The 21,538-nt window shown below is 36.4% G+C and overlaps 2 protein-coding genes across 3 annotated transcripts; one reads left to right on the top strand and one right to left on the bottom strand.

Annotated features, from left to right (window-relative positions):
- Positions 1-443: 443 nt before the first annotated feature.
- Positions 444-13,386, bottom strand: LOC128243188 (E3 ubiquitin-protein ligase TRIM71-like). Its single transcript, XM_052960788.1, has 3 exons — positions 13,350-13,386; positions 4,728-5,622; positions 444-1,688 (listed from the first exon to the last, which is right to left on the bottom strand). Exons 2-3 carry the CDS (start codon positions 5,620-5,622, stop codon positions 862-864), a joined length of 1,722 nt encoding a protein of 573 aa, XP_052816748.1. The 5' UTR covers positions 13,350-13,386; the 3' UTR covers positions 444-861.
- Positions 12,876-21,287, top strand: LOC128243189 (uncharacterized). 2 transcript variants are annotated; one of them, XM_052960790.1, is made up of 6 exons: positions 12,876-13,293; positions 13,965-13,994; positions 18,204-18,332; positions 18,884-19,095; positions 19,570-19,674; positions 20,232-21,287. In XM_052960790.1, exons 1-6 carry the CDS (start codon positions 13,203-13,205, stop codon positions 20,781-20,783), a joined length of 1,119 nt encoding a protein of 372 aa, XP_052816750.1. In that variant the 5' UTR covers positions 12,876-13,202; the 3' UTR covers positions 20,784-21,287. The 2 variants fall into 2 exon arrangements, with proteins under 2 accessions (XP_052816750.1, XP_052816749.1); XM_052960789.1 differs by having other exon boundaries at positions 12,877-13,293; positions 13,965-14,000.
- Positions 21,288-21,538: the final 251 nt, after the last annotated feature.

The following is a 21,538-nucleotide window of genomic DNA, read 5'->3' as shown; positions in this document are numbered from 1 at the left end:
AGGGGCTTAACCTTTTGACTTGCGATCCTCCCTCAGAAACGAAATTTATTTTGGTTAAATTGTTGGCATGGGGTTCGGATACTCCCCCAACAATATTTCAACAATATTTAGTCCGAAATGGTTCATTTTGGACGTATTTTATTACTTTTATATCTTATATTGAATTAAAACTTAGACGACTTTAGGGGGTGGGGCCACCCCCCCCCCACTAGAGCCGCTACTGTCAACGTAAATTTATTCATTTTTGAGCGATATCAGGTTCATCACATTGAAATCAATATATACAACTAGTACATAATCTAAATAAGGAATTCAACCTCCTTCATCCAAATCCTTGTTTATACAGTCATATGAAATACCTAATTTTAACTTTCAAACCTGAACAAATGCACAACTATAGAATATTTATTATTTATAGATAGTTAATGGACAGGTAATGAACATGTTGTCAAATCGTAGACATATTTATTGAACATGTGGAAAAATATTCATTAACACCCAAGAAATGAAAACACCTTATACAAACATTGTTGGATAGTGTTATAACATTTACAATAATTTGCAACCCTATTTTTAAAAGCAAAGCAAACTGCAAAAACTCTTAACATTTACAAGATGTATATTTACAAGTCATTAATCATCAATAGCTTTTCTGGCTAATCACAAAACTTCTCATACATTATATGTCACATTCATTCCATTTTAGTTGGATATTGAATGTCATATAACACAACAATCAATACTTTTTTAGGTATGTTGAAAAGTTATATTATTGCAATTACTATTCAGTTGCTCAATAAGTATTGAACACATGAAAACTTATGCAAAAGAAGGGAAATCACCACTGAAGAGGAACAACTGTCAGATTGCACGAAAGACCTTCAGTTGGTCTTTTTTGTCCATCCCGATAACTATGGCACGTGTGTGAGGGTTGAAAGAAATGGAGGTGGGATTAAACAGTCCGTCCTTCTGTCCCAGTACTTCTGTCATCTTGTTACCTCTCTCGTTCAGCAGCATAACGTTGTGGCTACCCTGCCCAGACACGAGCTTCTGACCCGGCCCATCCTCCAGTACAGACACGGGACGGATGAGCTGCTTGTCTCGGAACTCACGCAGGACCTTACCGTCCAGGGACAGCTGGAAGACTCTGTCGGCAGAGTAGTCAGACACGTACAGGGTCGGTGATGTTGAAGGTGACAAAATCAGGAAAAATGGTGTTGTGAAATGTTTTTTTTCATCATTTTTTTGAAATGTATTTATGATATGACCATCCAATGTCATCACTTCAATACGGGGGTTGGATATGTACGAAACGTATAATCTATTGTTGTAAAACGCAATACCAAAACACTCACCCGATACTTTAATTTCTTTTTCACACGACAGCTGTCTTTCCTTTGTTGAAAGCAGCTGGATTATGGACTTATAAGGTAGAGTGACGGCGGCCTTGTCATCAGGGAGCACACACACGTCCCACGGCTCGCCTGGCAACTGGAGGCGGTACGTGGCGATACGGTTGTTGGCGTCAACCAGTTTGGCACAGATGTTACCGTAGTCAGCAAGAAGAAGAAGACCAGAAAGGAGCTGGGCGGAGCTGTTGATAGAGCAAGTGTCCTTGTCCAGTGACTCTCTGACCGGGATATCCGCCTCCTTCTTCCATGTCACAGTAGAGAGGTCAGGAACTGGAACTGAAACACAATAAAGGACGACATGGTTATCATTCTTCACTTTGATCTTTTAAAAATAAATAAGCCAACGGAATAAACTTGTATTCAAATGACTTCAATACTTGTATCTTTAAGGTAAACAATCAAGACGGACACCAGGTAATACACATAAATTATAAATCTATGTCATGTTAGGAGTTTCTGCTGAAACAAATGTTCACTTGAATAATTGACTTGTTCGGACTCTGATCTATGGATACTAGAAGCACTAAAAGATGATATTCTGATCAGGATCTAAAACATCTTCACGAGTATTGTCTTTATAAAAAGTAACGATTAGCGTGTCAATAAACATTGCAAAACCAATATTGGGCTTGTTTAATTATGTTAAAGTAAACTGTACCCAATTCGATTCGAAGAAATTCTTGAAAACAACGGCAAAAATGTAATTTTTAAATGAAATATTTTAACAACAGTTTAGACTTTACCTTGCGTTAGTTTGGAGTAATTTTGATTTAAAATACTCGACTTGACAGCAGTAAAATGTGCAGAAAATGTTTGACAATATTATTATCATGTGTTTGAAATGAGGAGGTAACAAATGAGGGGGTTGCTATTATGTTTCCATTATGTTGATATAAAATTATACATTAAGCTTTTAATCTAAATTAAAAACAATACCACCTTGGGAAGCATTCGCGAGAAAAGACTATTATTTAAACAAAACATGTTTAATATCATTAATTATCTCTTTTGATTTTAAGGGCTTAACTTAAAACACAAAAACATATATTCTGAATGAATGAATGAAAACAGAACAGCCTACACTACGATAAACCAAGGGCAGAAACTAAAACGGACACGAAAAGTACATTTTCAAATACGGAAGCGCTTACACATGTTTTGCGAAGGCGGAGCATGAAAAACACGCTAAACGTTTAAATTCTTAACTTATCCGTTCAATTGGTTGAAATTGTAGGTTGTATTCTAACAAACCTTTCAATTCGGTCTACCGCGAAATTTCAAAATGTTTGATAAAAAATAAGAGTTTTTATAACAGTTTCCTTAATTATATTATTTTATTTGTCAGCTACTTACTGTAAAACCCTGCAAAATCAAAATACCCCCGATGGTAATTGTTGCGTTTTTATTACATAAAATGGCCACGGGGAAAAATTTCAGTTGGCGTTGAACATATTTTTCCGAAGGTAAATCTTATCATATACAATCGACATGTGTGTCATATCTTTCTTATTTTGCTACATATGTATATGGGTTGGTCTTTAAAATAAAATAAAAGAATCTAAGATCCTTAAACAAAATGAGCCCAAGGAAGTCTTAGTGCGGGTCAATCGGCCTATGAAATGGACCCAAGGAAGAAATATTACACATAGGTCGGTCGGTCTATGAAATGGGCCCAAGGAATATTAAATGTGGGTCAGTCAGTCTATGAAATGAACCCAATGAAGATTCAGTTTGGGTCAGTCGGCCCAAGGAAGAATACGTGTAGGTTAGTCGGTCTATAAAATGGGCCCAAGGAAGATTACATGTGGATCAGTCGGTCTATGAAATGGGCTCAATGAAGATTACATGTGGGTCAGTCGGTCTATGAAATGGGCCCAATGAATATTACGTGTGGGTCAGTCGGTCTATGAAATTAGCTCAAGGAAGATTGCATGTGCATCGGTCGGTCTATGAAATGGGCCCAATAAATATTACGTGTGGGTCAGTCGATCTATGAAATGGGCTCAAGGAAGATTACGTGTGGATCAGTCGGTCAATGACTGGGCCCCAAGGAAGATAAAGTGTGGGTCAGTCGGTCTATGAAATGAGCTCAATGAAGATTACGTGTGGTTCAGTTGGTCTATGAAATTGGCTTAAGGAAAATTATATGTGGGTCATTCGGTTTATGGAATGGGCCCTAGGAATGTTACGTGTGGGTCAGTCGGTCTATGAAAAGGGCTCAATGAATTTTACATTAGGTTCAGTCCGTCTATGACTGGGCCCCAATATAGATTAAATGTGGGTCAGTCGGTCTATGAAATGGGTCCAAGGATGATTGCGTGTGGGTCAGTCGGTCTATGAAACGGGACAAAGGAAGATTACGGGTGTGTGAGTCGGTCTATGAAATTGGCCAAAGGAAGATTACGTGTGGGTTAGTTGGTCTATGAAATGGGCCCAAGAAAGAATACGTGTGGGTCAGTCGGTCAATGAAATGGGCCAAAGGCAGATTACGTGTGTGTCAGTCGGTCTATGAAATGGGCCCCAAGGAAGATTACGTGTAGTTCAGGCGGTCTATGTAAATACATCTTGAATCTTAATCTTGTGGTGAGATTTACACTTAACGTAAATCAACGTGCACTGTTTGTTGTTTTACATAATTCAACGGGCACTGTTGTTTTTTATTGAAAATACTAACTGTTCTCAATCGCCAATTTAATGAGTATCCAGGGGGCAAGCTTTCACATGGTGATATAGTTGTCGCCGGGGGTAATATTAGGCATATAAACGCAGCACTAAAATTGCCCTGTTCCTCGTCTTAGGGTGAGCTTATTCCTCTGTTTAACACAGGTAAAAATATCTTCAATTTCATTCTAAGCAGAACAAACCCCTTTTGTTAAAGTTATAATGTTTTTGGACAAAAAAGTCGGGTTGTTGTGAAAGCCTTGGTATGTATATATAACTGAAACATAATACATACTGTTTTTAGAGATCAAACGCCCATGTACAATACGGGCAATAACTATGGCTTAAATGAAAGCCGAGTTATACCGCATGGTAAAAATCAGTTGGGCTTTGGCGTTCGCTCCAATGCCTACTTGTGTTTATTTACAGTGTACTTTAATCCAGCTTGTTTACCAGCTGACAAGCAGATACTTTTTAAAGAACAGCATGCTTGTATTAAAACGTTTGGCATAAGTATTATCATTATATTATTAGAATACCATACTGAACAAGAACACACTACACGACGCCTGATTACCTTGACTAAATTTTACTGAAAAGATCACAACGCAAACTATTTAAGGGTAAAGTGATAATTAAGCATACTATTCCTACCAAACTCTCCCGCCATGTCCAGTGTTCCAAGGCCCATTTTCGATCCCAGCAGCCGCTCCGTGTCCGCGCCCTTAAAAAACCGGTACTTCCGGGCCTTAATCCTACAAGCCATCTTCCCCATATCGACATGAATCACCCGTAGCTCATTCTGGGTCCGCCTTGCCGCCACGTATCGCTGGTTTATCGAGACGTCACTTGAAGACAGTTCAGTCCTCATGGCCTCAAGTGCCGTTTTCGCCGATTCACAATCAGTCTTTAGTGCAGTCAGCACGTTTTCATCCTCGGTCTTCGCTTTCTGGATGTTATCGAGCAGTTCCTTCTCGCGGCGGTCCAGGAAGGTGTTGATTTCTGCCCGGAACTTCCTCAATTTGTCGATTTCATCCTTAGACTGTTTTATGACCTCGCCAAAAAGCTCCTCGACATTACTTATGTACCCAGATAGAATATCGTCTTTTCTTTTAATCGATGGTTGCAGCTCTCTGAATTCGTTTCCAGTAACAAAATCTTTAGCCACTTCAGCGATGTAATCGACTTTACACGTGCGATGAGCGATGACTACACAGTCGCCACAGCCTAGGTTTCCGTGGGTCGGGCAGTAAAGCTTGATCATCTCCTTCGGATGTTTTTTGCAGTATTCAGTTTCACCGATCTCTGAAAGCTTGGTGGACGGGTAGAAGGAAGGCATCTTATCTTTCGACAACATAATGTGGTTCCTTGACAGCTTGAATCTCTTATGAGCCTCAATACAGGGACCACACATGTATTCCTCGCAGGTCTGACAGAAGCCGTGAGCCACAGCGCGTTTCCTGCCCTCTCCACAAGGCTGGCAGTAGATTGTGGCATCAGCAGAGGCCTTGTCAAGTTCAGGGTTAGGCCTTTTTCCAGAAACTTCCATCTTTAAATACGAATAAGATTCAACATCTAACGAGATACTAATAAATCAGTAAACCTTCTGCTAAGATCAAAACAAAAGATCTTACATTACGTTACTATTAAGGGCCTTTCCTAGTGCAAGAATTAGTTTGAAGGACCAAAGCATAAATGTTAAAAAGAATCGTATTTCTTTTTTATTGTTAGGGTTCAAAATTTAGCAAGAGCATATTACATTCATTCGTTGCAACATGTATATATGTTTTATAATGAATTGAGCAACTTTTATGGAATAAGTTTTATTAGGTTTTCAAAAAGAACATTTTAAAACAAATGTCTTTTTACAAAATTACAATGTTTTTGTGTCAAAATAGTCAAGGCTACTCGATCAACATTGTCTTGCGGCTTCGTATAAATTGCAGGTATTTTAAGAAAGATATTTGCATTTTTGAAACCTGGAAATGAATTTAATCCACGATTTTGCATTGTTTTCTTAATTAAAACTTATTTATTTTTACATCGATTGTGAACCAAGCTATTGCAACCTTTATTAATCGCTCGTGTTGGCACGATGTTGCGCGAGAGTGTGGTCTTGTGTCAACAAAAATCTCACAGGGCATTGTTCATTGGGTTGTCTGGATCATATTGATACAAAAAAAAAATACTGATATTGTCGACAGATTTTTCCGAAAAAAAATATATATATGATTTTTTTATTCAAAGTCTGATAAAAAAAAATCTTCTTTCGTATAATTTGCTCAACACTTTATTACCCCAAAATATATTGTAAAGGATGTTTGTTCTTCTCCTTTAAAGTTGTTTCCTCACAACTATGTTAAACATTAACTTTTTAAACAGTTATTTTTTTGGCCTCCCCCACCCACTTTTGCATTGTGGAAGGCCCTAATAAAAACGAAAGTACATGACAATAATGGCCGAGTCCTAATTCAGATTTCTTTAACTAATGTTTTTAATATAAGTTTTTTTAAAGGTTGTAAATATAAGCTAGTTTGGTGTGACATTCACTGGTTAAATATACACAATAAAAAAATACTAATTGTATTTACCTTGATGTTTGTTGATCAGAGAAACCAATAAGGAACATATTTGATTTCCTCCTTTGCACATGCTCGTTTTTAAAGGCACATAAGCTGTAATTTTGATGTGATTTTAAAAAAAAATATATATGTGATACTAGCGGATAGAGCCCCCCCCCCCCTAAAATCTTACATTTGTTATATAAGAGAAAGGTAATAAAATATCCTCTAAATGTACCATTTCGGACTGTAAATTGTTAAATGTTCGTTGGGAACTGCCCCAAAGTCTGGTTCTAAGGGAGGGGCGCAAGTCAAAAGGCTACGCCTGTAAGTTACAGCCCCATACAAAAACGTCATTTCCTGGATCCGCCATGAGTGATAAGTGGTAGCGTAAATAAATTTCATATTAGTGTTCACACAAACATATAAATACAATTTACAACTTAGTTAGAATTCGAACAAAATTATATCAAATTATATATGTTGAAGTGTAGGTAAATCAACTCAATTTAATATATTCGTACCCCCAGTAATGAAGATATCAAAATAGGAAAAAAACAATAAATAATGGGGAACACATACAAAAGGAATTGATAAACAAACATACATTCACAATATAGACTATTGTTAATTGTTTATATATGAAAACTATATGCAATGTGTTAAATTTGATAAATACCTTAACAAACGAAACGTTAGAAGGTATTTGAAATGAACACAGTAAATATTTAACACTTATAGCCGACTAGCAGTATAGCTGATGTTATCGAGACAGTAATGTACATTGGTGTGGATGTTGCAGTGAATGGGTCAACCCCTATATATCAACACTCAGCCACATCCACGCCAGCCCACTGCGTGAGTAACCTAAGCTACACAAGTAATTAAAGGTGTTCGATGGAATTACCTTTACAATACAAGTAAAACAATTCATGACAACTAAGCAATATGCAGAAAGTGTAGGATTTCTAAGAATAGTCAATACCCATTCTACATAATTGTAGTACGTAATCCTGCAATGGTTGAAAACCATAGTCCGCCATAAGTTATTCGGTTTATAAGAAGTTTTCAAGAAGCCTAATGAAATCAATAATGTATTACTTGTTTTGTAAATATTAACAAATACATCAAAACACAGATATTGCCTTTAAATATTGCTGATAAACATGTGCAGACAAGGCGTTAATGTCCTTACGGGTTCATAGTACTTGAAATCGCTTCATATTATAGAAACCCAGTAAGTCGGCATACAATTATTTAACATTTGGAAGGCAAATGCAATCTTATCTTGCTTGAGATTTACGCTTTTTTAAGTACAAAGATTGCAGGTTATGAGAATGTAAACATGTGATTAAATAACGTTCAAAAAATCGACGACATGTACCCTTCGTGTTATCAGATTTACGGTATTTCGTTGCCCTTTTGATCGCCTTAAGTAGATAGAAATAAAGATTTGTTTTGGTACGGAATATATGATACATGGTTAACTAAAACAACATTTGTAGTGGGTACGTTGCTAAACCAAATTATGACGTCATAAATGAAATATGTTCTAAATGGTCAGCATAATGTACTAGGTTGCTTTAATGAATTTTGTTAAATAATACCTTTTCGATGAAGGTTAGTGCAAAAAACCCGCTATCTTATTATGCACCATTATTTCTTTTTTTATCCTTATTAAATCGCGTCATATTTTTTTAATTCATCAAAACAATTTGTAAATTGCTGTATATATGCACTGAAACAAGCATTATACATTTTATATTTTGATATTTGCACACAAAAGTAGACAAAAATTAAATATTAGATTACTCGCATTTTTAACATTCATTTTATTCGTTTTTACCGTACCCTTGCTGTCTTCAATGGCATAATAAGTGTTTCAGGCGATGGCGGCTAGTTTTGGATATGTTACAGCCAAATGTTAAAACTTTCGAAATGAAAAATAAGCAATGGGGATTTTGGGGCTACATTTTACGTCATAACATATTTCGATGAATGTCGACTTTATTGTTTATAACGAACTGGCATATTTAATAATGTCAAACGTCTATATACGGACCACTATAACTACTACTACTACTACTACTACTACTACTACTACTACTACCTACTACTACTACCACTACTACTACTACTACTATTACTACTACTATTACTTCTACTACTACTACTACTACCACTACTACCACTACTACCACTACCACTACCACTTCTACTACTACTACTTCTACTACTACTTCTACCACTACTACTACTACTTCTACTACTACTACTACTACTACTACTACTACTACTACTACTACTACAACTACTACCACTACCACTACTACTACTACTTCTCCTATACTACTACTACTACTACTACTACTACTACTACTACTACTACTACTACTACTACTACTACTACTACTACTACTACTACTACTACTTCTACTACTACTTCTACTACTACTACTACTACTACTACTACTACTACTACTACTACTACTACTACTACTACTACTACTACTACTACTACTACTACTACTACAACTACCACTACCACTACTACTACTACTTCTCCTATACTACTACTACTACTACTACTACTACTACTACTACTACTACTACTACTACTACTACTACTACTACTTCTACTACTACTACTACTACTACTACTACTACTACTACTACTACTACTACTACTACTACTACTACTACTACTACTACTACTAATAATAATAATAATAATAATAATAATAATTATAATAAATCAATAAATAAGATATACCTTTGTGTTCCAATGTTTATTGGAAAGATATTAAACAATACTATTGCGATCGTAAATTGTATTTTGATTTGCAGAAAATATTAACGTATAGAAGTTGTAATGTTATGACAAAAAAAAAACATTTTCATTTCAAAACACTTCTATGTTCTGTACATGTGAAGCAGTTGAACAGGCTGAATTAAATATTCAACTCAGAAAACAATATGATAAAGCCTCGACATGTTTGCTGATTTAAATAGTCTGTCCTTAAGCACTACTGACATAAGACCACAGTTATTTTTACTATGTGTTTCATATAGACACTAACCTGGCTTTTCACTTTAAAACAGTCCCAATTGAAAAACAAGTAACTTGTTGCTGTAAAACAATCCAAGACACAAAATTTAATCACAATAAAACATAATGTTGACCAATGCAGTGTCTCAAGAAATTGAGTAGAAATACATTACTCTAAGGTCAAGACGGAATAAGGCTACAAACAAGCAATTTACAGAGCTCCACAGGCAATGATTTTTACAATTTTTACACTAAACACTATCACTTTTAGCAAAACTGTGTCGAATTGTGTCAAGCTCTATGCAAAAAGACCACCCGTTTCTTCTCTTTCATTCAACTTTAATAAAATATTGATACTTGAACACAAGCACAATTTTCTTTTATTAACATCTGGATCTTGGTCAACGGGGGGCAAACAACTGTGGCATTGAGCCTATTTTAGTAATACTTTTGCCAAAACAGACATTCAAAAACCCTATAGTTTAATTTCAAGCTATATGCAACACATACTGAAAGTTTGGCAATTAAACACTTTAAGAATGAAAACACAAACAATTCCTAAATTCTACTATGAGGGTTAACGCAAATTGAGTGTCACACATGCAAGGCTGAGGATGCACTGTAGTAATCTTAATGAACATTTGATCTCTAAAAATATTATCGATAGCCCAAATTGCCAATGTGGTGAATTTGAGGACATCTACCATTTCTTCTTCACCTGTCCCCTATCACAAAGGCATCACCTATTCGACTAATTGCCTGCTATTAGGCTATGTCACTTCAAGTGATATTGTTTGGATCCAAAAACGCCACGGACCAGACAAACTGAACGATATTTAATGATGTTCAACACTTCATTCGCCAAAATAAACGTGTTTAATTTCCTTAAAATAAATTTGAACAACATTGACTCTACAACTGATCTGACTTATCCATGCCCCCCCCCCCCTCTCTTCCTGCTCTTATCGTTACTCTCTTTCAGACCCAAAGCGCATTTTACTACCTACTACTTTATTCATTTGACATACACCTTTCACATTATCCATCAAATATAACGATTACATAAACATACAAATAATGTACACCATTACAAGCAGCTTTAAAGAGTAACAGAAGCGATGTATAGTATAAGCTACCAAAGCTTCCTTCTCAATTCTGTCGAAAATATTTTGCTTTGTGCATATTTCATCTGTCTACCTTTTATGTATTACTACCTCCGTCAACCATTTAATATTGAATATGCTATAACTGAGTGTGTATATCATTATAATGTTATTTTGAAATAAATACTGTTTAAACCAAAATAAAAGCTGATACGAATGTAAACGTTTGATCAGTTATAAAAATACTATATTCACAAGGGTGTAATCGTGATGTGTTTGCTCGGGAATAAAGACTGCGAATACGGTTCTAAACATGAGAAAGTTGCTTAAGCTCTCCGCTACCGAGCGCTATACAACACTCTATGAAAATGCACATAAGCCGAGAGCGCCCCATGACGTCTTCCCATCTATTTTGATCCGTCAGGAGTTCTTACATATGGACAACACAACTCGCCAAAGATCTTTGAAGGTGTTTATAGTTTAAAGGCCACACACTCAATTCACTTTTCACTCTATAGTGAATTGACCGATGTCCACTGATGGCTCTACTTTTACGACCACCAACACATATGTGGGAGCAAAGATCACTTGTGTACTAAACTTTTAGTAAAATTAAAATTATAAGAAAATAAGGCTAGATATTGATTATAAAGTTACCATTTTATGTATTCGACAACGTGTCCCAAATCGGGCGAAGGTAGGTATGTTTAAATTGTCAACAGCTACTGAACAATAAAAAACATGGTTTCCTACATAAAAAAGAAGTTACTTTGGCTGTGAATAAATGGTTTGCGATATGTCTAAGGCGCATGACATCCAGAGACAATTCTTTAAATGTTTTCATTGTTTGGATAACCATTTTTTAAAACAATGTCGTATAAAATTAGTTTGAATGTTTTTCAATGTAAGTATCCCAAAAAATTATCCATGTATGCATGTCAGAAAAGTTTGAAACCTAAGTTAAATTACTGTGTATTTAATAGTAATGACATCAACAGCAGCATCAACAACAGCAGCAACATAGTATAAGTAGAATTAGTATAAGTATTAGTATTATTATCATAAGCAGCAGCAGCAACAGCAGAAGTAGTAAGTAAGGTGATGTGCCATTACTTGATACTCATTCAAGATTTACACATGAAATTTAGTATACAACAGCAACAACAGAAAACAGCAATAGTAGCAGTATGGGTAGCAACAACAGCAACTTCAATTAATGTCAAGGCATGCCTTGCTATGCCATTACCTGATTACCCGAAACGCATTCAAGATTTACGCATGTAATAGTGTAAACATGTTAATATTGACAATGTGCAAACAGATGACCATCCATAACATTTGCTTTAATAAGTGTCGAGTTGTGCCCCTTAATCAACAAAGAACAAACCAGTTTTGACAATATTTTTTCATATTAGATTACTAATTTCAATCGCATAAAAAATCGTCATTCCTATTCCGATGAATAAGTGTCAAATAATACCAGGTCTTCAACATGATATATACGTTATGGGGTCAGTTGGTTCGCTCTCACCCGATATAATTTTCCTTTATCCCGAAAATGCAATATCGGATCACCTATTAGCCTCGTAACTTATAATATCGTCCTGTTACAAAATTTAAATATGACCAGTATACTAATGTCTTTTGTCATAACGTAATTGTTTGACCAGCATACTAATGAGCCTTGGCCATAATTAAATAGTTTGAAAGGGCTAACGGCAAAATTGCATTTTCACCAATAAACTATAAACACTGAAAATGTTAAACAAATAGTTGTAAAATCAAATGTGTTGAATCCTCTATCGTTCCATTGCAAATTTATCAAGCAAACACAAATATTGGTTCAAATGTTAAGCAGCAAATATAGTCTCCGCTATGATATACAAGATTTTATCATCGGTCAACAGTATATGGCAGTGGTATATGTCCGTTTTAAACCACTAATACCAAGTTGCACAACTTGTCCTAAACGAGTTTAAAGGATTAAAATGATAATACCCAATGTAATAAACGAAAGCTATTGAAGCATAAACCTGGCTTAGATAAAAAAAAAAACAGCTAAACATGGGTCAAGTCAGAATGCATACATTATATAGTGCGGGCAAATGAAGAAGCACAGCTGAACTACTGCTCATAAATAGTGCATTCATTGTATGGGATTTACTGAAATATCACAATGACTGGATCACGCCTTATTCCGTTTCAACTCAAGTACGCTTCAAACATGAAAATAGTTTTTTTATAATTGATCACGCAAGTGCTGGATATTGATTAGGCTGTTTTCAGTGTCATATTGGAGATGAAATGAAGTTGGAATTGGATAAAATAGAAATGGTGCGCCTGTTAAACGTACATGGCAAGGGACTTAATCAAAGCGGATTGAGTGTTTAAAGCATTATCCAGAAAGTGAATTCATATGATGTGGTCGATTGACCGAAGATTTGTGGCTAAAAATGTCGTCAAATATGGATTGATTATTCTCATTTTATCTTTTGCTGTATACCTTGGTAAGTAAACTGTAAATATATGTTGTAAAATATCTGATTAATAAATACAAATATACCTGACTACATCGATGTGGTAAGGGATGGTGAAAATGTGTATACACAACATAACATAACATAACATAACATAACGTTTATTAAGAATTAAAAGTACCAACTTCCATAGCCAATCTGCGTCAAGGTTAACCAGAGATATTGCAACATCTGAGTTACATGTTAATGTATATCTATACAACTAACAAGGATATTAAATAACTAGTGCATGAAGTATTGTTCAATATGATTCACCATGCCCGATAGAGTGTTCATAAAATGAAGTGCGGCCAAACAAAACAATTTTCTAGGTTCTGTATTCTGTTTTGTTTTAAGAGACATTTCTTCGTATATAATATGCAAGATCTATTTCCTCATGTATAAGATATACTATATGGAACATGATAGACGTAAATTTCTTATCTTGCCTTATAATCTGTAGTTGTTTTGTTGCCATAAATATGGAAATGTATATTCGTTAAAGCCTTATCCTGCTTTCACTTCTTTAGTTGTTTTATTGCCATAATTTAGGAAGGATTATTTTTGTTAGTCCAATCCAACCTTCACATCTTTACTTGTTTATTGTTAGAATATTGGAACATATATACGTTGTATTCAGTTTGAGATTTATTGTATTTCAGTTAAACGATCGACGGAAACCATTATTGATGGTAAAGGTAAGCCTTTAATCATAAAAGCCAAAGTCGTTCAGGTATAAGCATTGAACTTGTGACCGTATTAAAAGACGAATAATGTAACTAGCTTGACCGTCCAAAATCATTGTTTTTACTTTGCGTATCCAAAATGTCTGATCTCATTGTACGAGTAGATAGCAGAAGACAAGACTAGTTTGCAAATCAGCAATGACTTGTATGAGCAGCTATCTGTACCCGTGGAGCTTCCAGTTGACTTTAACATATTTTTTTACTTGAACGAGTAGGCTGGCCAACCCTCGTATGAATGCTTTCCTCCTGATCATTACCGTTCACGTTGAACAAGCCTACTAAAAGCGTATGTTATTAGGTTGATCATTATTTCTACATTTGCATTGGATATCGACTACACGCTGTAAACTTGAACAAGTACACACTGCTGGATAACGTAGCACTCAAAAGTCGATCCCGCGTCAATGTTCATGGCAGATAGCGATTTGTACAAGTAGCGTTTCGCAATTCTCTCTAATTATATGATTGCGCAAGACGAGTCACATACAAATTCGTCTGTATATGACTTGACTGTTCCTGCAAAACTTCCATCTGAATGTGTGCTTGTACGAGTAGCTATCTGTACTTGCAGAACTTCCATCATAAAGTGTACTTGCACGAGTAGCTATCTGTACCTGCAGAACATCCATCTGAATGTGTACTTGTACTAGTAGCTCTCTGTACATGCAGAACTTCCATCTGAATATGCACTTGTACGAGTAGCTATCTGTACTTGCAGAACTTCCATCTTAAAGTGTACTTGCACGAGTAGCTATCTGTACCTGCAGAACCTCCATCTGAATGTGTACTTGTACTAGTAGCTCTCTGTACATGCAGAACTTCCATCTGAATATGCACTTGTACGAGTAGCTATCTGTACCTGCAGAACTGCCATCTTGATGTGTCCATGTACGAGTAGCTATCTGTACCTGCAGAACTTACATCTGAATGTGTACTTGTACGATAAGCTATCTGTACCTGCAGAACATCCATCTGAATGTGTTCTTGTACGAGTAGCTCTCTGTACATGCAGAACTTCCATCTGAATGTGCACTTGTACGAGTTGCTATCTGTACTTGCAGAACATCCATCTAAATGTGTACTTGTACGAGTTGCTATCTGTACTTGCAGAACTTCCATCTAAATGTGTATTTGTACGATAAGCTATCTGTACCTGCAGAACTTCCATCTGAATGTGTACTTGCACGATAAGCTATCTGTACATGCAGAACTTCCATCTGAATGTGTACTTGTACGATAACTTATCTGTAACTGCAGAAATTCAATCTGAATGTGTACTTGTATGAGAAGCTATCTGTACTTGCAGAACTTCCATCTGAATGTGTACTTGTACAAGTTGCTATCTGTACCTATAGAACATCCATCTGAATGTGGTCATGCACGAGAAGCTATCTGTACTTGCAGAACTTCCATCTGAATGTGCACTTGTACGAGTAGCTAACTGTACTTGCAGAACTTCCATCTAAATGTGTATTTTTACGAGTAGCTATCTGTACCTGCAGAACTTCCATCTGAATGTGTACTTGCACGATAAGCTATCTGTACATGCAGAACTTCCATCTGAATGTGTACTTGTACGATAAGCTATCTATACATGCAGAACTTCCATCTGAATGTGTACTTGTACGAGTAGCTGTTTGTACCTGCAGAACTTCCATCTGAATGTGTACTTGAATGAGTAGCTATCTGTACCTGCAGAACTTCCATCTGAATGTGTAATGGCACGATAAGCTATCTGTACCTGCAGAACTTTTATCTTAATGTGTACTTGTACGATAAGCTATCTGTTCCTGCGGATCTTCCATCTAAATGTGTACTTGTACGTATAGCTATCTGTACATGCAGAACTTCCATCTGAATGTGTACTTGTACGTGTAGCTATCTGTACTTGCAAAACTTCCATCTGAATGTGCACTTGTACGAGTAGCTATCTGTACCTGCAGAAATTCAATCTGAATGTGTACTTGTATGAGTAACTATCTGTACTTGCAGAACTTCCATCTGAATGTGTACTTGTACGAGTAGCTATCTGTACCTGTAGAACTTCCATCTGAATGTGTACTTGTACGAGCAGTTATCTGTACCTGCAGAACTTCCATCTGAATGTGTATTTGTACGAGTAGCTCTGTACCTGCAGAACTTCCGTCTGAATGTGCACTTGTACGAGTAGCAATCTGTACCTGCGTAACTTCCATCTAAATGTGTACTTGTACGTGTAGCTATCTGTACATGCAGAACTTCCATCTGAATGTGCACTTGTACGATAAGCTATCTGTACCTGCAGAACCTCCATCTAAATTTGCACTTGTACGAGTAGCTATATGTACTTGCAGAACTTCCGTCTGAATGTGTACTTGTACGTGTAGCTATCTGTACCTGCAGAACTTCCATCTAAATGTGCACTTGTACGTGTAGCTATCTGTACTTGCAGAACTTCCATCTATATGTGTACTTGTATGAGTAGCTATCTGTACCTGCAGAACTTCCGTCTGAATGTGTACTTGTACGTGTAGCTATCTGTACCTGCAGAACTTCCATCTAAATGTGCACTTGTACGTGTAGTTATCTGTACCTGCAGAACCTCCATCTAAATGTGTACTTGTACGTGTAGCTATCTGTACCTGCAGAACATCCATCCGAATGTGGACTTGTACGATAAGCTATCTGTACCTGCAGAACTTCCATCTAAATGTGCACTTGTACGAGTAGCTATCTGTACCTGCAGAACATCCGTCTGAATGTATACTTGTACGTGTAGCTATCTGTACCTGCAGAACTTCCATCTAAATGTGCACTTGTACGTGTAGTTATCTGTACCTGCAGAACTTCCATCTAAATGTGTACTTGTACGTGTAGCTATCTGTACCTGCAGAACTTCCATCCGAATGTGGACTTGTACGATAAGCTATCTGTACCTGCAAAACTTCCATCTACATGTGTACTTGTACGAGTAGCTCTCTGTAGTTGCAGAACTTCCATCCGTATGTGTACTTGTACGATAAGCTATCTGTACTTGCAGAACTTCCATCTGAATGTGTACTCGTACGTGTAGCTATCTGTACCTGCAGAACTTCCATCCGAATGTGTACTTGTACGATAAGCTATCTGTACTTGCAGAACTTCCATCTGAATGTGTATTTGTACGAGTAGCTCTGTACCTGCAGAACTTCCGTCTGAATGTGCACTTGTACGAGTAGCAATCTGTACTTACAGAACTTCCATCTGAATGTGTACATGCACGATAAGCTATCTGTACATGCAGAACTTCCATGTGAATGTGTACTTGTACGATAAGCTATCTGTACCTGCAGAACTTCCATCTGAATGTGTACATGCACGATAAGCTATCTGTACCTGCAGAACTTCCATCTGAATGTGCACTTGTACGAGTAGCTGTCTGTACCTGCAGAACTTCCATCTGAATGTGTACATTCACGATAAGCTATCTGTACCTGCAGAACTTCCATCTGAATGTGTACTTGTATGAGTAGCTATCTGTACCTGCACAACTTCCATCTGAATGTGTACTTGTACGTGAAGCTATCTGTACCTGCAGAACTTCCATCTGATTGTGTACATGCACGATAAGCTATCTGTACCTGCAGAACTTCCATCTAAATGTGTACTTGTACGTGTGGCTATCTGTACTTGCAGAACTTCCGTCTGAATGTGTACTTGTACGAGTAGCTCTGTACCCGTAGCATTGTTTTTACATTGCGTATCCAAAATGTCTGATCGCATTGTTTGAGTAGATAGCGGAAGACGACACTAGTTTGCAAATTAGCAATGACTTGTACGAGTAGCTATCTGTACCCGTACAATTTCCGACTGCCTTAAAAGTATGTTTTCACTTGAACGAGTAGGCATACCGACCCTTGTATAAATGATTTCCTCGTATTCATTACCGTTTACGTTGCATGAGCATACTGATAGCGTTATCACGTTGATCATATTTTTTACATTTGCATTGGATATCGACTACACGCTGCAAACTTTAACAAGTACACACTGCTGGATAACGTAACACTCAGATGCCACGTACTCATGTCCATGACATGTTTTGTACAAGTAGCGTATCGCAATTCTCTCTAATTACATGATTGCACAAGAAGAGTCACATACAAATCCTGTACATGACTTGTCTCTCTCCCTCAGATAACCTTCTGGTAAAGATTCCCCTGGATGATGGTCGGTCGTGTAACGCCACCTTCCGGCAGCCAGACGCTGATAATTTCCGAAAGATTGAATCGTACCGATTCACCGGCGTTGATCGTTACATAGCAGGTATATAGCGATGTAACTTGAAGAATAATTTTATCGATTGCGTTCTTCCAAGAAACAATGTATGTATTGCATAAGCCTTGTTGTTTTCGACGTATGTCGACGTCGTGCAAAAGCTTAGGCCGTAATTATTTGAAAAAGAGAACAAATATTTCAAGACTCTGAGCAAAAGTTACAAATGGCAATACGTGTAAACGTTACATGGCCAATGATTCTAATTATTGTAAGATATATCTCAGAGAAAAACGGACAACCTTGGGATCCACTCGAAACACTTTCGTTTAAACACCCTTTTTTTAAATTAAACGTGCATTTTTAACATGTGTTTTTGTATTTTTAAGGTTGTTTACTCACGAGTACATATTATAGGTATCCTCTTTTCAGTAACATTGATCAATTTCCTTTACAGTTTAAAATATATTTTCAATTTAGAACTGTTTTCGTTCAAAATTATTTCCAAATTGGCATTATCTTATCTTCCACAGTTCATGAGATAGCTGGTGCCAATTCCATGCATATATCTAATCAGAGTTTATATGTATCATTTATTTCAGAGCTATTCCCAACCACAACCCCGGGTTTATCTTCTGGTCCTGTCGCTGGTGATGACATCGTAAGCCCGGCACTCGTGACTGCATTCTCGTCCAATCACTACTTGGAATCCAAGTTTCTTTTCAAAAATATCGAATACGTTGTTCGCCCTCAGTACCCTGATGTTAAAGTGATTGTTTATGGGCTAGGGCTTTCAAATGGAGTCAAACAAAAGGTCAGTGGTGATAAAGGTTATACACTTCTAATTAATTTCCATATATATCTAAATGCAAACAGCCCACACTTCAGATTAGGGAAGTTTCTAGCGTTTTACATATACGACAACCATACATTTCCTTAAAATTCAGTTCAAGCCCAATTGAGTTCAACAATTGAAAGGTATGTCGCGTGTATCCTTAGAAAACTAACTTATTGTATAGAAAAGCATCGTTACAGTTTTAAAGATTCCATGTTGCAGTCTGAGATGTTTATAAATTTTTTCTGGATTCGATACACGCTAGATTTTTCAGTACTTAAAAATGCGTTTTTCGCTCAATAAGGATTATAAATAAGTTTCCGCTAAAGACATGCAAATCGGATAGCCCGTTTGTAAACCAAGTTTTGTCGAATTGCGACGTTTCTATTAATGATATGTTCGGTGTATGTTCATTGTTAAATTAGCCCTTATTTTAACCATTTTCATTTTCAGTTATTGGCATTTTGCAAGTGCGAGATAAGGGAATTCAACTTTGACCATTATCCCGACCACGTAAAAATCATCTTCGGGTACACGTGGAAGCCAATAGTTCTGCAGGTAATAAATAATAGCTTCACGTTCATGTAACACTTTAATTTTAACAGTCGTATGTGAAAGCTATAAAAATTGTTGTGAGCAGCTTACGATTTATTTGAATTGACATTGACTTATGTACAATGACACTGACATTAGTAGAATGTACGTTGTTACAAAATTGGTAATTTAAATTCGAAAATGAATTCAAGTGGGCCTTTTAATTAACAGCCATACTATGTTTATATTCAGCAAGTCTTATAAAAGTTACGTGCAAGGTTATAAGGGTTAACATTGCGTTTTAGCACTGAAGGCGGCCGTGTGTAAACATTTTACTCCTATATCTTTCCACAGTTGCCGAAGGGAATCGTTATTGTGCCTTCAAATCGTTAACTTTTTACATACGAATTCAAATGAAGTTTAATTCAGTCATTCTGATGTGTGGATATCTCAACCATTCCAATGAACGCTGTGCAACTGTGCAATTATGCATTATTAATGACGACGATAATTCAACAATAAGCCTGTTGTTGTTTTATATGACCTCAAAACGAGTGTTCTCATTATGTTTACATTTTCAGGAAGTTGCACGGGAGCATACGTTTTCTATTTGGATGGATACGTCTGTACGATTCACTGATAGAGACCTCCGTCCTTTCTTTGAGAATGCGAAACGACTGGGTGTCGTTGTTACAAAAAACACAGGACCAATCGCCATGCGCACCCACACAAAAACATTCCAGTTTCTTGAAGAAAATCCGTGCACTTTCAGGGACAGAAACGAATTTCAGGGCGGTTTTGTGATGTTATACTCCAATCCAACTACTGTGAAATATTTCATGAAGCCTTGGGTTTCTTGCGCATTGACGCTTGGGTGTATGTTACCTGATTATCATGCCCGTGATTATATAGACTGTGGGAAACACGGCAACGTTTATTTTGACTGTCACAGATTTGATCAGTCTGTTCTTGGGATCTTGCTGTCCAGGACTTACGGGTTGAAAGTGGACGACCATGGTGTGGATACAAGAAGCTATCATAGTTTTTGTAAAGGGAATGATGACAGTTTTTATCTCCCGTCTTTTATTTCTGTAGAACCCTTGATTGAAAAGTACAGGGAAGATTGTTATTAGGGTATCCGTATCTGATGTCAATGGATAAATATATGTCAATTATATCGAAGCAATAGCAGCCATTTGTAATAATGTTAAATGTTGATACCTCGTGACGCCATATAATGTTAGTATCATTTAAAAGGGTATTGCTTGTTGTTATACAGAATGAATGACCGAACATGCATGATAGATGAATTTATTGCGGTTTGTAATTATGTTCTTTATTTTCAACTGAAATCCCACGTTAATTGACTACCTTTTGCAATCTTTAGAGCTTATAATTGTTTATTTAGCATTTTTCTTCTCTTCTCATACAACCCATTTAATTCATTACAAGGTAAGATGGGATCACAAAGCATTTTGTTTCCCATTATTTTACAATAGTATACCTTCAATTGTCCTAGCGCAAACATGTTGAAATAACTCCTATATTTATATATTGGTTCTGTTCTAATCTTGTGTTCATTGACGGTTTTATTACATGCTGTACAAGTAATTATTGCAAGTAAATAATGAAACACTTATTTTCTTATTTTTTTATTTATTTGTTTACTGACTTTTTATTACCTAAATTGAATTATTTTGTTAAGAAGTATCAGTGGTAAATTTGATATAAGTTGATACCTTCTTGTTCCATAACACACCCTTCCATATTTAGCTCGTCTGTAAAATAAAAATGCCGAGGTATTGTCATATCTTTGTCGTCCTTATGCAAAAACATAAACCTTGGTCATACACTCCAAAACCGTTCAATATATTCAAATATATGAAAC

Source organism: Mya arenaria, chromosome 8 (assembly GCF_026914265.1).
Source record: "Mya arenaria isolate MELC-2E11 chromosome 8, ASM2691426v1".
Taxonomy (NCBI): Eukaryota; Metazoa; Mollusca; class Bivalvia; order Myida; family Myidae; genus Mya; species Mya arenaria.
The sequence above is the reverse complement of the archived record's forward strand: the minus strand, read 5'-3'. Positions and strand labels throughout refer to the sequence as shown.

What these genes read in the sequence shown, in the direction of transcription:
- LOC128243188 (XM_052960788.1), bottom strand. Translation starts at nt 5,622, where the DNA reads ATGGAAGTTTCTGGAAAAAGGCCTAACCCTGAACTTGACAAGGCCTCT. An exon ending in GGACATGGCGGGAGAGTTTG is followed by an intron (nt 1,689 to 4,727) that starts GTAGGAATAGTA and finishes ATTGTGTTTCAG; the next exon opens with TTCCAGTTCCTGACCTCTCT.
- LOC128243189 (XM_052960789.1), top strand. Translation starts at nt 13,203, where the DNA reads ATGATGTGGTCGATTGACCGAAGATTTGTGGCTAAAAATGTCGTCAAA. An exon ending in AACCATTATTGATGGTAAAG is followed by an intron (nt 14,001 to 18,203) that starts GTAAGCCTTTAA and finishes TCTCTCCCTCAG; the next exon opens with ATAACCTTCTGGTAAAGATT. An exon ending in CGTTGATCGTTACATAGCAG is followed by an intron (nt 18,333 to 18,883) that starts GTATATAGCGAT and finishes CATTTATTTCAG; the next exon opens with AGCTATTCCCAACCACAACC.